The 13,573-nt window shown below is 50.3% G+C and overlaps 1 protein-coding gene and 1 long non-coding RNA gene across 5 annotated transcripts in view; both read right to left on the bottom strand.

Annotated features, from left to right (window-relative positions):
- Positions 1-225: 225 nt before the first annotated feature.
- On the bottom strand, positions 226-1,247 carry LOC105416580 (uncharacterized). The gene is made up of 3 exons (XR_964621.2): positions 1,052-1,247; positions 384-443; positions 226-295 (listed from the first exon to the last, which is right to left on the bottom strand). It is a non-coding gene; the product is annotated as an uncharacterized lncRNA (long non-coding RNA).
- Positions 1,248-1,786: 539 nt separating this feature from the next.
- strbp (spermatid perinuclear RNA binding protein) overlaps positions 1,787-13,573 on the bottom strand; it is a 19,411-nt gene continuing 7,624 nt past the window's right edge. The window contains exons 5-17 of one of the 4 annotated variants that reach the window (XM_029837795.1): positions 11,589-11,719; positions 10,970-11,065; positions 10,770-10,881; positions 10,196-10,293; positions 9,736-9,841; positions 9,450-9,533; positions 9,046-9,254; positions 8,646-8,798; positions 8,384-8,533; positions 8,070-8,210; positions 7,704-7,827; positions 7,561-7,614; positions 1,787-5,144 (exon numbers count right to left, since the gene is read on the bottom strand). In XM_029837795.1, the coding sequence (XP_029693655.1) occupies positions 5,050-5,144; positions 7,561-7,614; positions 7,704-7,827; positions 8,070-8,210; positions 8,384-8,533; positions 8,646-8,798; positions 9,046-9,254; positions 9,450-9,533; positions 9,736-9,841; positions 10,196-10,293; positions 10,770-10,881; positions 10,970-11,065; positions 11,589-11,719 (1,553 nt within the window). In that variant the 3' untranslated portion in view covers positions 1,787-5,049. Of the gene's footprint in view, positions 5,145-5,700; positions 6,143-7,560; positions 7,615-7,703; positions 7,828-8,069; positions 8,211-8,383; positions 8,534-8,645; positions 8,799-9,045; positions 9,255-9,449; positions 9,534-9,735; positions 9,842-10,195; positions 10,294-10,769; positions 10,882-10,969; positions 11,066-11,588; positions 11,720-13,573 lie in introns of those variants that run through there. The other 3 variants (XM_029837796.1, XM_029837798.1, XM_029837797.1) reach the window with 3 other exon arrangements.

Raw genomic sequence — 13,573 nt, forward strand, 5'->3', positions numbered from 1 at the left:
CCGCCGGGGTTCAAAGAATCGCCACCACGCCGACGCCTCGACACCTGAGCTCCACGCAGAGAAAACCGCTAAAGCCGCTAGATTAGCTGCATTTATACCCACACTGCAACTGTCAACGACTCGGCTGGAATCCCAACAGGGACATTTAGCAGCTTAAACATTTCCGTCCCCCCCCCTGAGCTTTGGAACCCGTTTTTCATGACGCAGGGACGCAGAAAACGTGCTCACCTTCTCAGTTCTGGACGGAGTCTCGCCGCAGCTCTCGTCCCCTCAGGAAGGAGAAAAGAGCCTCCATCTGTTCGTAAAAAAATTGGAATCACTTTCTGAACCCCTGACACGTTATTACAACTCACAAAAAGATGAATAAAAACAAAATAACTCACTCTGAAGAGATTCAAGGAGCAGCTGCTGCATGTCGGCGGCGCCAGCGAAGCTCATAAAACCTGATTTAATTTAAAACTTTTAGCAGTGAGAACAAATAACACAATAAGACTTTCACTATTTGTCACAACTGTGTATTTAACAAAATAAAACATTAAAATTTGTGCTGCTCTGGCGTCCCTCAGGGTTCCACATGCTAATTCAGATTCCCTTTATAAGTTGGTATTTTTTGTTGTATCATCTGAATCAATTTTACTGCTGATGTTTAACAGAAGCAGCAGAAACAGCTTTATGATGTTTGCGTAAATTTCCAAAAAATTCTTTAAGATTATAAAGTGCGTCATTAACCAATAAAGCCAAGATGAGAGAATAGGGAAGTTACATTAAAATCTAAAGTTGTACTCGAAAATGGATTTGATTGATCTCAGAAATATTATTTGAATATGCACAAATATATTTTATATATTCTAATAAATATTAGAACTATTTGAGTTCATATTTAGAGTTTTGAAACGAGGATTTACGCTAGCTATTTAGCTAACCGGAACTTTCGTTTCGTCTCAATAAAACTATATTTTGAACTTTCTGAACAAAATGCGAGCTTAATGTTGGGTTTTTTCGTCTCGAGAAAGAAATGACAAACATATATAACACAAACCCAAAAACGTACCTTTTGTTGGCGTTTCTATGCGAGCATCGGTGCTAACTAGCGATATCGACGGTTCACTCTAAAAAAAATCCAAAATAATCTTCAAATTCGGCACAACGGGATTAAAAACTTTTCCGTTAGCGATCTAAATACGCAAGAATGCCACAACCACACAGAAATACTGCACACAATATGATATAGATGCATAAATTGCCGACAGAAGTTACCATCTTAGCTGCGCTGACTCAGCGTTTAGCTGCCGGCGGCGTGACGTCAGCGGGGCAACTCAAAAAAGTTGCACCGACAGGTGCAACTGTGTCGCTTCAAATTGTGGGTGGGTCTCACTTAATTAAAGTGTTTATCTCTATAATTATCGATCGTTAAATCAGGCGAGCGAGCGAGGAAAGAACGTTGGAGGGCATCGAAACTCAGCTGTCACGCAATTCCGACGCCGATCCGGGGCTTAATTTGGCAGGACGGCCGTCATCATCATCATCATCTTCATCCGCGCCGAGAGTCGAATCTTCATCCTCTCAGACATTTTCCTGAGTTCAAGTGTGTCAAATTTTAAAAAATAAAAATAAAAAAACCCCAAAATACACAAATATTCGCCTGTTTGCTGTGTGTTTGTGCGCACGTGTTTCCGGATCGTCGGCGGGTATCGGAAGTCCTCTGCGCTGGAACCACGTGACTCCGAGCCAGGCGGCGTTCGACGCGATTCTCTCGCGCCACTCGTCAAATAAAGATGGCCACGTGTGGAGATTGAACATTTTTCCTGATTTATTGTTCAGTTGGTCAAGCATAGATTAAGTCAATGACAACCTCCAATCATCAAAGTTGCTACTGAACAAAGCAATCAATACAGCGGGATCTACCACGCGCACGCCCCGCCCCCACACAACATCGCCGACCTCTCACGTGGGCGCAGCTCCCTGTTGTCACGTGAGTTTTACTTAACCGACGCTTTTTGTCGAAAATTAACCTAAAAATTATATACATACAGAAACAAACAAAAGTAAATATTCGGCACTCATGAGTCGAAATGTCATTAAAAAAAATCGTACCCAAAACAATTCTCACACACAAACATCTGAAAAGATATATATATTTATGTATGTACTATATATTCTGTATATATGCTTCACCTTCCTGTGAGTAAATACATTCTACTCTACAATCACTATGACAACAGTGAACATTCCGACCGCGACGCTTCCGATATTTATCAGGTTATTGGACACGCTAAATGTGAGTGTGTGTGCGTGTGTCAGATAAGTTCATGGTTTCGTCCGGTTCAGGAGCTCGGCAGGCATGCAGGAGAAAACAATCCCTTCTCCAGTTAGCCCGCTTAGCCGTGACCATGGAAACGTGATCCTGGATCTAATCCTGCCGCTCCGCAGGGTTCAGATTGATTCTCGCACGGACTTCCCGGTTCTTTCTGCACCTCTCCTCTTCCTCCGACAGATTTAGCGAGCTTCCCAAATCCCTGCGCTAAAGCGGTAAAACTGCCTTTATTCTCAAGCTCGTGGTCGCTAAGAGTCCACATTCGCGCGAGCGTCAGAAGGACACTTTGACATGCAAACCGCCAACAACTGTCACCTGATCAAAGTTGCCACAACATTCTTTCTTCCCAGGTTTCCTTCACTGACTTGGATATCGAATATCAGACCATCGTCTGCGTAGACTTTTCTTTGGGGTCCGGATAAATCCGCCCTGCAGTTGTCCTGTCGGCAGCTCGTCGTGGGGGGAACGTTAAAGCAGGCCTCCGTGACGTACGATGCTACACGCGGCTCATAAAGCACCAAGGTAACGACTTGGGTAGTTGGGGTGGGGGGGGTGTTTTAGCAACTATAAATGGTTCAGATTCTTGAGCAACGACCTTTCCCAACTGTGCACTTGTGACATACAAAGCACGTGCTAGGCCGTGTGGTCGTCAGTGGAGTATTTACATCGAGGATCGTGTGTTTCCGTGTGTTTGTCCTGCATACGTGTGTCAGGTGGCCCTGAGAGTGTGTGTGAGTGTGCGCTTTGATTCATTCTACCTAAGGGGAACACATGGTTAAAAAGGTTGAGGCGACGGTAAAAAGGTTTCACCAGGTGTTGAACCACAGGCCAAATGGGGGCGGGGACACCTGTTCTCTTTGGGTTCGCACCGAGACCCGGAGGAGCCTTCAGGGCGCCGCTATGCTGGTCATGAAGGACCTGGAATCTGACTTCTCCAAGATGTTTGTAGCCAAACAACAGAAGAGGTTCTTCAACACTGCCTGGGGTCTGGAACAAAGATCCACCTCCATCAGGTGCAGAAGGACTGAGATCATGGAACCAAAACCGAACCCAAAGACCACCAGGACAATGGTCACACCTGACAAAATCTTTCCTGGACTTTGTGGAAAAACAAGGGGAGGATGAAGGGAAAACCAGCCAATCTGGGAGGTAAACTTTGCCCTCTGGACTCCAGTTACCTCCAGATGGTATCCCAGTGAGGTACGACACGAACATCGACCATCTGGACCCAGACGAAGGGCTCAGAGGGAAATGAGCTAGTTTTTGACCTCATTCGGCTCCCTGGAAAGAACTCCGAGCTTCACGTCACCAAAGCCGACACTGATCCGACTCATTCGAGTCAGGAGGGATCAAACTGGATCATCCATTCGTCAGTGGCATCTTTGGTTCCAGCAGATCCAGAACAAACATGAAAGGTCACGGATGGGAGTCAGGAGGCCGAAGACCAGTCCTCTGATCTACATCTTTCCTTCCTTAATGCACGCGCCAGTCTCTCCCTGTCCCCTGCTAGCATCTGGACCTTTACCCCCTTCGTCAGGGTCTGATATCAGCTCGGTTCCTCTACAGCTGGGCTACAGAGCACATTCTAAGATGGTGGAGTTCAGGAACAACAGAAAAGAAACAAAGTAGCAAAAGTCAACTCCAAGAGTCACGAGGCAACAAGTCAAACAGCCACTCGACAACTTTGTGGACAGAACTCAGCGTTAAGCCCGGGAAGTTTCCCAATCCTCTTAGCCCCGCTAATATTTCCTCTGTTGAATCACCAAATGCTAAAGACGAATTTCCCAATCGCAAATGTAAATCCTTGAAGTTTTTGCCGGGCTCCCGGAGTCGTTGCCGTCACCGGCGTGATCACGTCCAAACAGCTGAGAGTGTGTGAAGGTGTGTGTGTGCGCAAAATGAAGAGTTTTCTGTGTGTAAAGGAAACAAAGATGTGCTTTCTGTCCATAAGGACGGAGCGAAAGGTTGTTGTGAGGAGTCTTAAACATACTATACACATACAGTACTGTAACCTTGACAACAGTGTTCCCTGCCAGCAGTGAGACTATAGAAAATGTGCTTTCTGACAGGAAAAGTGTGTGTGCACGGGTGCGATTAGCTTAGCTTCGGTAGGCAGCACCTCTGCCTGCTCAGAAAAGGCTCAGAGATGGAGGACAGGGGTAGGAAAAGGAAGCATTAGTATCCTAACAGCACAAAAGAGAATATTGCATCTTCTAGAACTAGCCTCAGTTGCTCAGTGTATAGAAAATTGGAAGAAAGCTATAGAGTGATATTACAGTTACATTTCACTTTAGAATTCTAAAATAATTTATACCAACAATAGTTATATCTTATAGAGTATTTACATAAATACATTGTATCGTAATATTACTGTTAACAATGCTGTAATAGAAACATACACCTTACATATATGTGTATATAGTCATTAATAGCCACATGTACACACACATACAGTAAATATACAATCAAAAGGAGCTGTTGCAACGCCGCGTCGGCCGGAACGCCACCAGACATTCACATCTTCTCAAGTAAGTTAGCGCCACCAGAGTTCGGGTGTATTGCTTTAAGAAAAACCAGCCTCACGCAGCCCGGAGCTTCTGGATCCCAGTATTGCTTGTAAAGTTGCTCCCCTCTGAAAAAGAATCCGGGTGGGGAGAGTGTGAAAAGGAGCCCCCGGAGGACGGAGACGGAAATCCGAGCGCGTCCGTCCGTCCGTCCGAATAACGCGCGAAAACCTAGAAGTCAGAGAAGAGGTCCTGGGGACCCAGATGGATGATGAAGGGAGCGATGGTCCGCGGCTGGTAGAAGGGATTGTCGATGAAGAGACCCCCTGCGGAGAGAGGACAGAGAGGCCTTACCAGCAGAACTTCAGGGGTGGGAGACGTTTAATGAGCGTGAGCTAGGAGCTAACGTTGGGAACGTTAAACGCGTCAAAACTCACCTTATAAATGTGCAACATAAAGGTTTCAGACACCAATAAGGCTAAAGAAAGACCAATGGAGCTCGGAAAACTCGGCATTGTTAAGCTGTTCGTAAAGTTAGGGTCTTCCTCCAGTCAACGTTTACGTTAATGATACTCCTGAGGTAAAAAAAAAGGGGATCGTCTTGTGTGGATCAGAATTCTTTTCCCCCCTTTTCCAACCTTCCTTGTTGCTCCTGTTTTGCATGTTAACAGAATCACTGGGATCTAACCGTTTTTTTCGCGTGTTATTACAACAAACTTTCTGCATTTTCTCAGATCAGGGTTGACCAGCAGGGGGCGCATTTTGGGCGCGTGAACGTTGATTTACGCGGATGAACAAACAGAAACGCTACAAAGGCAGAAAATGGATCATGAAAACTTCATATTCACACTAATCTGCAAGTCAAACTCCGACGGAAACAGCTTTTACCAGATAAACTTTATTTCTCCAACATATTTAACTCCTATACATCCTTCACACAGCTCACATTATTACTATTTCCTCTGTTTTTACAGCGTGTGTCGTGTACTTGTTCCTACAGTTGATCGACACCATAAAAAAGACTGATTTGGACTCAGAATGAGGTCAAAGTTCACAGTAAAAAAATGACAAAAATCTTCAAGTTTTCCACGTAAATTTTCCGAGCGATAACACAAAAAAAAAAAAAAAGGTTTACAAAGTCCATGGATCCTCTTTCCCGTCACCAATATCCTTAAAACAACAATGAAACCAGGCAAAGTAAATGGATTTTGGTACGTTTGGAAGAGAGTTTGGTGCACGTGTCTCCTGCGCTAAAAGAAGTAGTGGGGGACGGGGTAGGTGGGCACTTTCATGACGGGCAACAGAACCATTCTCTTGGCCAAACCTGGAAGGGGAGACACGAGAAGAGCAGAGCTCTGTGTGAGTCCTGACCAATAGCATCAGCACGCAACACACGCTAGGCTAGGCTAGGCTAGGCTAGGCCTACAGCCGGAGTCACAGAGGGGAAAGGAGCTAACGTTAGGGATTAGTTTGGGATTATTATCACCTGTTTTAGACAAGAAACCCAATAAAAGACCCAAGTGATAATAAGCAGGAGCCATCCAGTAAGAAGTTAGAACAGTAGAAGCCGTTAGTAGAGAACCGAGGAAAGTTTAGCTAGCTGCCACCGAGGATGTTCCTCTAGGCGCCATGCTGCCCCCAACAGGTCAGAAGTATAAATGCTGAACGTGCTTGAATCCAAATGTGCTCCGTTGTAGCTGCTGCTGTTCCACCCAAACCAGCCAACACCAGGAGGTCTACATGTGCCAGAACAGAACAAGAACTTTCTTCTAGGTTGTTACGGGCAGAACCTGTCAAGTTCTGTGGGCAACGTAGATCATCTGGACCACGGTTGCTCCAGTCAGCAGCTTCTGGGCTTTTCTGCAGTGAGAAACTGCACCGGAACTAAACGGGCTTTGTTTTATAGAACCTCTGATGTCCAGACGGGCTCCGGTTCCTCTCTTTGTGAACACCAGTTAATGGGTCCAGGGAGAAAACCCAGCCAGGTTGGACACCAACTAAAGCTTCGCATCCATCCGTGCTCCTTTTCCACGGGCCTGGTTCCAAAGACGATCCACTCAAAGATCACACGCTGATCCTGGCAGCTTAATTGTTGTTTAATGACAATATTAAACTGCTCAAAATGTCCAGAAAGATGTCAAATCTCCACCCAAGAGGTTCCTGCAGCCTGGAACATCTGCAGCAGAACTTTAAATGCTCCTCCTGATCATTCTGTCACTTCATTCATTATAAATCACCCGGAATTAGAACGTTCCGAGCAGGATTCCAGTCTCCTTCACCCAGTGTTGCAGCTCCAACAGGACCAGGAGGTTCAGAGGAGAGGACACTAGACCCATTCAAGCTCCACGCTGCAGCAGGAACATCGAGGCCCCCAGACCAGCACCTGAACACAAGGTCCAGTCTGTTTGGATAATCACCGCCGTGCGACGTGCGCACGCCCTCGGGCGCTCGGACGCACCAGGAACCGCTGACTTCAGGTCAGGAAACGGGTCAAACACAAAAGAAAAGACGAGCGTCCGACAGTGGGAGAGGAGGCAGCCGGCGCTGATCCAGGCTAGGCTAACGTTAGCGAGTGTGTTTGAAAACGTGCGTCGCTTCTGTTAAAACAGGATCAACAGAAGCAGGAAGTGGAGAAGCGGCGCCGCAGCAGGAGGTTAGTGCTGTTGTTACGTTGGGTTAGACAGGAAGCCAGGGGCTGAACAGGAAGTAGAAACAGAGTGGGGAGGAGAGAGGAGCACGTACCGTACGCAGGAGCAGCCGCAGCCGCCGGACTGTAGCCGTATGGCGTCCCGAAGCCTGTGGGGGACACGGCAGCGGGGGAGGGGTTACACGCGTTTAATCCCAGGACCGAAGCTCAGCCCGCCGGTTCTGCTGTCGGACCCTACCTGGCGTGACGTATCCCGGTGCGCTGACGAAGGCTCCTCGTGCGAGCGCCGCTCGTCCTCGTCCTCTGGCGACCTGAGCTGCTACTGCGGAGGCGGCGGCGGCGGCGGCCAGGGCTCCTTTAGTCTGCAGAGAGACAGAGCGTTCAGACGCTCGGCGCTCCGTATCGACGGGAAGAGGAGCGACACAGCTGGACGCACGCCGCTCAAAGGTGTTAGCGTCCGGCCGGTCGAAGAGCGGCCGTCTGATACTGGTCGTATTGATCTGATCAGACTGGTTAAATGAGGCTGTATCGATTAGCTGTGGCTGAACACAGACTAACGACAGGTCCACACAGGTGACTCCGCCCCCCCCATCCCCCCCCCTACCTGAGGCAGGATCTTCTTCTTCTTGTTGGCCGCTGCGTTGGGTCCAGAGAAGAGTTTTTCCAGAGCTGCCAGAGCGGCGCTCGCCTTTGCTACCTTTTTATTGGGGCCCGCCCCGCGAAATTTCTGCCCATCGACCTCCACCTGACGACAACACACACACACACACACACACACACACGCTCAGTAATCAGTTATGAGTAACTCAGCCAGCAGTTCTGGATGAACGGGACGGCGTGACGAGGCGTGACGAGAGCAAACACGCCCACGGAGGAGAGCCCGGCTCTGACTGGAGCTTTAATTAAGCCTTCTCTCACCTCCATAACGAAGCGCTTGTCGTGGCTTCCTCCGCTCTCGGAGATGAGGTCGTACTTGAGGCCCCGCCTCTTCTCGTTGAGCTCCATGACGGGGTTCTTCCCGCTCGCCGTCAGTATGGGACCCTGAGTTCGTACCTGGCAAAACATACGCTAACGATTCAGTTAAAATCTGGTCTGAAGCTAAACACGAGTACACACACACACACACACACACACACACACACACACACACACACACACACACACACACACACACACACACCTCCAGCGTGTTGGAACTGTCCGACGAGTGTGTTGGGTTATTGCTCGTGTGCGATGACGTCTCGCTCTTCCCCTCGCCGTCTGATTTCTCATCTGAGCTCATGGGGTCCAGGTCGGAGTCGAACCCTGTGGGGTAGCCCATGGCCTGGAGGACCTGGGGGGGGGGGGCAGATGGGCAGATGTGACAGAGGGAAGGATTCAACCTTCTCAGGAGGATTATAGCAGCTTTGCCTTCCGGAGAGCCTCTTTGTTCACATCCACTTTGGGATTACACGGATTTGCCCACCTCCATCACTACACACAGACACACACTCGCCAATAAATAATCACACACACACACACACACACACACACAGGTTTGATCCTCGGGGTTTTCTTTCTTCCTCACATTCCACTTTTACCTTGACGGCCACGTGGAGCTTGGCCGTCTTCTTGGACGACCCGGACGCTTCGTACACGGTTCCGTCCAGATCCACGGACATGGTGAAGACCGGAGCGTGAACCGGACCGGACTGGGAAAGCAGGCGATACTGCAGCCCTGGTCGGATCTGGTTCAGCCGCATCAGGGCGTTCATTGGCTGGTTAGAGTCTATGGCTTTACTGTCGAGGACTGGAGGGAAGAGACAAAACCCAATGATAGTAAAGGTTCTTCGGAGCTGAACGAGGGCACCTCTGCTCCCTCTGGTACTGGTTGATCTGATGGGGAAAAGCCCCCAGGGGGCAGTAGCGAGCCCTCCAGCGGGCAGAAAGCTGCGCACTTTTTTAATCCAGTGACTTAATTAAAGCAAGGGGTCTTTCTGTGTACCTTTCCTCAGGTTCCTCTTCATCTTCTTGATGAGGTCCTTGTCATCCATGGCTCCATCCTCGTACGGCCTCTTCAGCCCGAGACCTGCCGAGAAACAAGCCGCTAATCAATCAGTGTCGGCGGGAGACCTGGACAAGCACGACGACGCACGGCCGGCGGAGAGGAAACACGCCGACATTTGAAGTAAACAACGACCTTAATCCCAAATGACAACTCTCCTCCGCGGAAACGACAGACACGTGACGGTGTTTAAAGCACCCGAGACGGGACAGACAGGTAGGCCCACCTTCTTTATCACACCAGGGGTACTTCTGCGGCTGTTTGTGGGAGGGGAGGGGCTCCATCTCCAGCACCTTGTAGATCTGCCCGAACGCCATCAGCCTGAGAGCGTGCTGGCGACCCAGATTACAAAAGATTACAGGTCATTCTGACACTGGACTGGATTAATCACAGTAGTTTGCTTTGGTTTTTTTAATTGTGCAGCACTGGAGTTTAAAACTGCTCCTCTTTTCCCACATTTCCTGGCCGCTGGGCTCTAATATGAAGCGGAGAGTGGGATATTCATGAGGAGCTCCTTCTCTCCTATCAGCTCCCACACCATTATCCACATCCACATTCCAGCAGCGTTCCCGCTGCCTTCAAAGGAAACAGGGGCTCACTGAGGCGGGCGGCACGGTGACTGGAGGAGCGTGTGTGGCCACACATGGTGTGTGTGCAGGTGTGTGTGCGTGTGTGTGAAGGCATACCTGTGCGCTGTAAGTGATGGCCTCAGCCTGCTGGTCGGTCATCTCAGCTAGCGTGTTGGTCAGCTCTTTCTCACAAGGATCGTGTAAGCCTGGACCCCCTGCAGCAACACAACGCACACACACACCAGCTGTCAGTGTGCACGTGCACGTGCACGTGCCGCTGACGCTGCCCCGGGTCTCATTAGGCTCCGTCGGCGCCACTGCGTCACCTGAAATCTTGACTGGTGAAATGAGCCGAGCCGACGTTCAAACCAGTCAATTAAGGAGCTGGTCTGACAGTGGTGCCCGTCTCACGCTGCAGCGTTTTTATCGTCCCCTTTGGATCAAACGTGCGCACGGAGGAGTCCCCCCCCCCACAATCAGCTGTCGGTCCGTCACCTGCCTTCGCTTCTACAGCTGCATGAATCATTCTGCAGCTCCTGCTCATTAAGCAGCTCTGCTCCTGACAGCTGCGCTCTGATAAGATCTTGACCTCGCCGTGTCTTCTCGTCTGACGTGTTCTCTGCCAACAATGCCAGCAATCCTAACACCCCCCCCCCCCCCCCCAGCTTCCCCCCCGCGTGTGGCTTCGTACCTGGCAGCAGAATGCCCGAGGCCAGACACTCCATGACTCGCCGCAGGGCTTCTCCCGCCCCCAGAGGCCTGTTGCAGGTGGCGATGGCCTTCTCGCAGACGAGCTCTAAAGGCTGAAAACACACGTTTCTCCGTTACAGCGGAAAAACGGGGGGGGGGGGGGGGGGGGGGATATGAAGACGTTCCCAGCGTCGGACTCACCCATCCCTGGAGGGGCTCCCAGGCGGTGTGTCTATTGCACATGTCTCTAAGTATCCTGAGGACGATAACGCAGGACTTGAGCCCATTCACCCGAGCCTGAGATTGTTTGGGGGGGGGGGGGGAGAAGGAGGAGGAGGAGGAGGAGGAGGAGGAGGAGGAGGAGGAGGAAGAAGTTGAGTGCAGGAGGAACACGTAGAGACGACGACAAACACTGACGTCCCGACAGGAAAAGAGACGTTTCATTACAGCAAATGTTTCTTCATCTGTATCCTGGACTCAGTGAGTTGGGAGATAGATGGGGAGGGGTGTGTGTGTGTGTGTCTGTGTGTGTGTGTGTGTGTGGGGGGGGGGGGGGGGGGGGTCCAAAAGGGAGGGCAGTGATATAATGTCAAGAGCAGGCAGGTTCACATGGAAGCCAAAAAGAAAAAACAAGTATCATTCAGTGCTTTTGTAGCCTCACGATACTCAACTACACAATTTGGCTGAATGTAAAACGACGGCAGTGAAAATACAAACTCAGCGGGTGCCACCGGCCGGCGGCGGCGGCGGCCCCCCCTGAGCCGCTCGTCAGGCTACAGCAAGCATCGGGCAGGAAGACAGGAAGTGAGTGGGTGCCGACCTGGAACCACTTGGCGTGTCGCAGCGCTGCCAGGGCCAACAGACATGTGTGTCTATCCAGCACCTCCCCTTCCTCCTCCTCCTCCTCCTCCTCCTCAGCCTCCACTCTGTGCGCAGCAGCAGCACCCAACACTGCCACAAAACAACAACAACCCAACACAGAGAAGGTAAAAACACACACACGTCACTGTCCCGGTGTGTGTGTTTCAGTTTTCCACTGCGTGTGTGTATGTATGCACACACACCTGAGGGGAGGAATGTGTGGATGCACACGTACACACACGCATGCTTGGATATTTTGATACATATCAGCCTCTTTTCATGCCACAACGCCGTTTCCATCCTTCACAAACGCCGTCACGCATCCCCGGCTCCACGGTCCAATTAGAATTCCGCTCATTTCTGCAGGAAATGCCCAAAAAAGGACAATTCCGAAGGGTGATTTGATCCTTTCCATCAGAGAAGGAGCAGGAAGACACAACGTTGTGGGATGTGGAGGCCTCACAGACATACATACACCAGACAAATACCCGAGCAGAGTTTGATTTACCGCGTGTGTCGTTGGGACGGGGGGGGGCCGCGCCCAGCAACCTAAACCAAACTCTCCTTCACGTATTTGAAGGGGACTTTTTATTATTTTGATCCAGTCTGCAGCAGGCAGGAGTCAAAATAGCCGTTTTATTTTCTTCTGCGTGACTTGAGGTGCACTTGATTCGCTGACTCGTGGAGGAATGATTGGACAACAACCCTGCCGTCTGCGCAAGAACACGGAATCAAGCGCTCCCAAAGCGGGAGTAAAAGGGAGGAAATGAAGTGTGCGATAGTTTAACCCGATCAGACAAACACAACACAGGAGGCGGGGCTTAGTCGGAGCGTGCGCTTGGTAAATAAAAGCATTCTCAGGCTTTTTTCCCCAAATACGTGAGCGTTTGATTCATTGCGCCAGCCAGGCAGCTTCCTGCTGCTGAGGAGCCAGCAGGAAGTCGGGGATGACGGAGCGAAGTGAATCAAACGCAGCTGTGTATGAATGAGCGTGGTTACATGACAGATTGTGTACTGGAAGTGGCAAACAACACACCAAAGAGTCCTTTGGGGTCTCTATGACAACAGGAAGTAGGTAAATATTTTCCTCATCAGTCTCCCGTGAATAGAAACCAAATAGTTCCCTGAAGAGTCCCGCAGTGGCGTTAGATCTGAGAAGGTGTCAGCCCTCCAGAGCAGCATAGTTTTGACCAGTTTGGACCAGTTTGGACCAGTACGCCTGCAGCAGGGGTGCAACTACTGCTTCATGGGTGAATAATGTTACCCACCCGCCCCCTCATCTGCTCCTGAACGAACAGACTAATGTGGAATCTGAATTAAAAAGTCGCGTATGTTCTCCCCACAACTGTGTGTGCTGCTGTGCATCCCTGTGTGTGTGTGTGTGTGTGTGTGTGTGTGTGTGTGTGTGTGTGTGTGTGTGCGTGCGCGTGCTGGTTAATTGGTTACAGTAGCAGACCTTGACTTGTAATTGGTGACCCTATTTGAAAGACTGTGGCGAATCCCTGAACCGTCCGGCGGGCGGCTGATTAAATCACTCGCTCCGTCAGAGTGCGACTGTTATCTTTATCCATCAGCGGTTGATTGTGTGTGTGTGTGTGTGTGTGTGTGTGTGTGTGTGTGTGTGTGTGTGTGTGTGTGTGTGTGTGTGTGTGTGTGTCGGATGCAACATCTCCGATGAGAAGCACGAGCGCTCCTCTCCATCCCGCCGTGACGCGAGGAGTGATGTACGGCTAACCTTGGCGCTAGCTTCCATCTGGCTCCGCTGGGGCAGCGCCTGGCTGGGGGGGGGGGCTCACGATCGATCTCCACCTGCCCCAGCTCCTGCTGTTACCCACCTCACAGGGCCAAAGGGCACCTGTGTCTGATCGCCACGAGGGCGGCGAGGACGGAGGGACGGGGCTGGAAACACTCGTGTTTCTGTGCCGCTCACAGGTTTTGGTTTTG

Source organism: Takifugu rubripes, chromosome 6 (genome assembly GCF_901000725.2).
Source record: "Takifugu rubripes chromosome 6, fTakRub1.2, whole genome shotgun sequence".
Taxonomy (NCBI): Eukaryota; Metazoa; Chordata; class Actinopteri; order Tetraodontiformes; family Tetraodontidae; genus Takifugu; species Takifugu rubripes.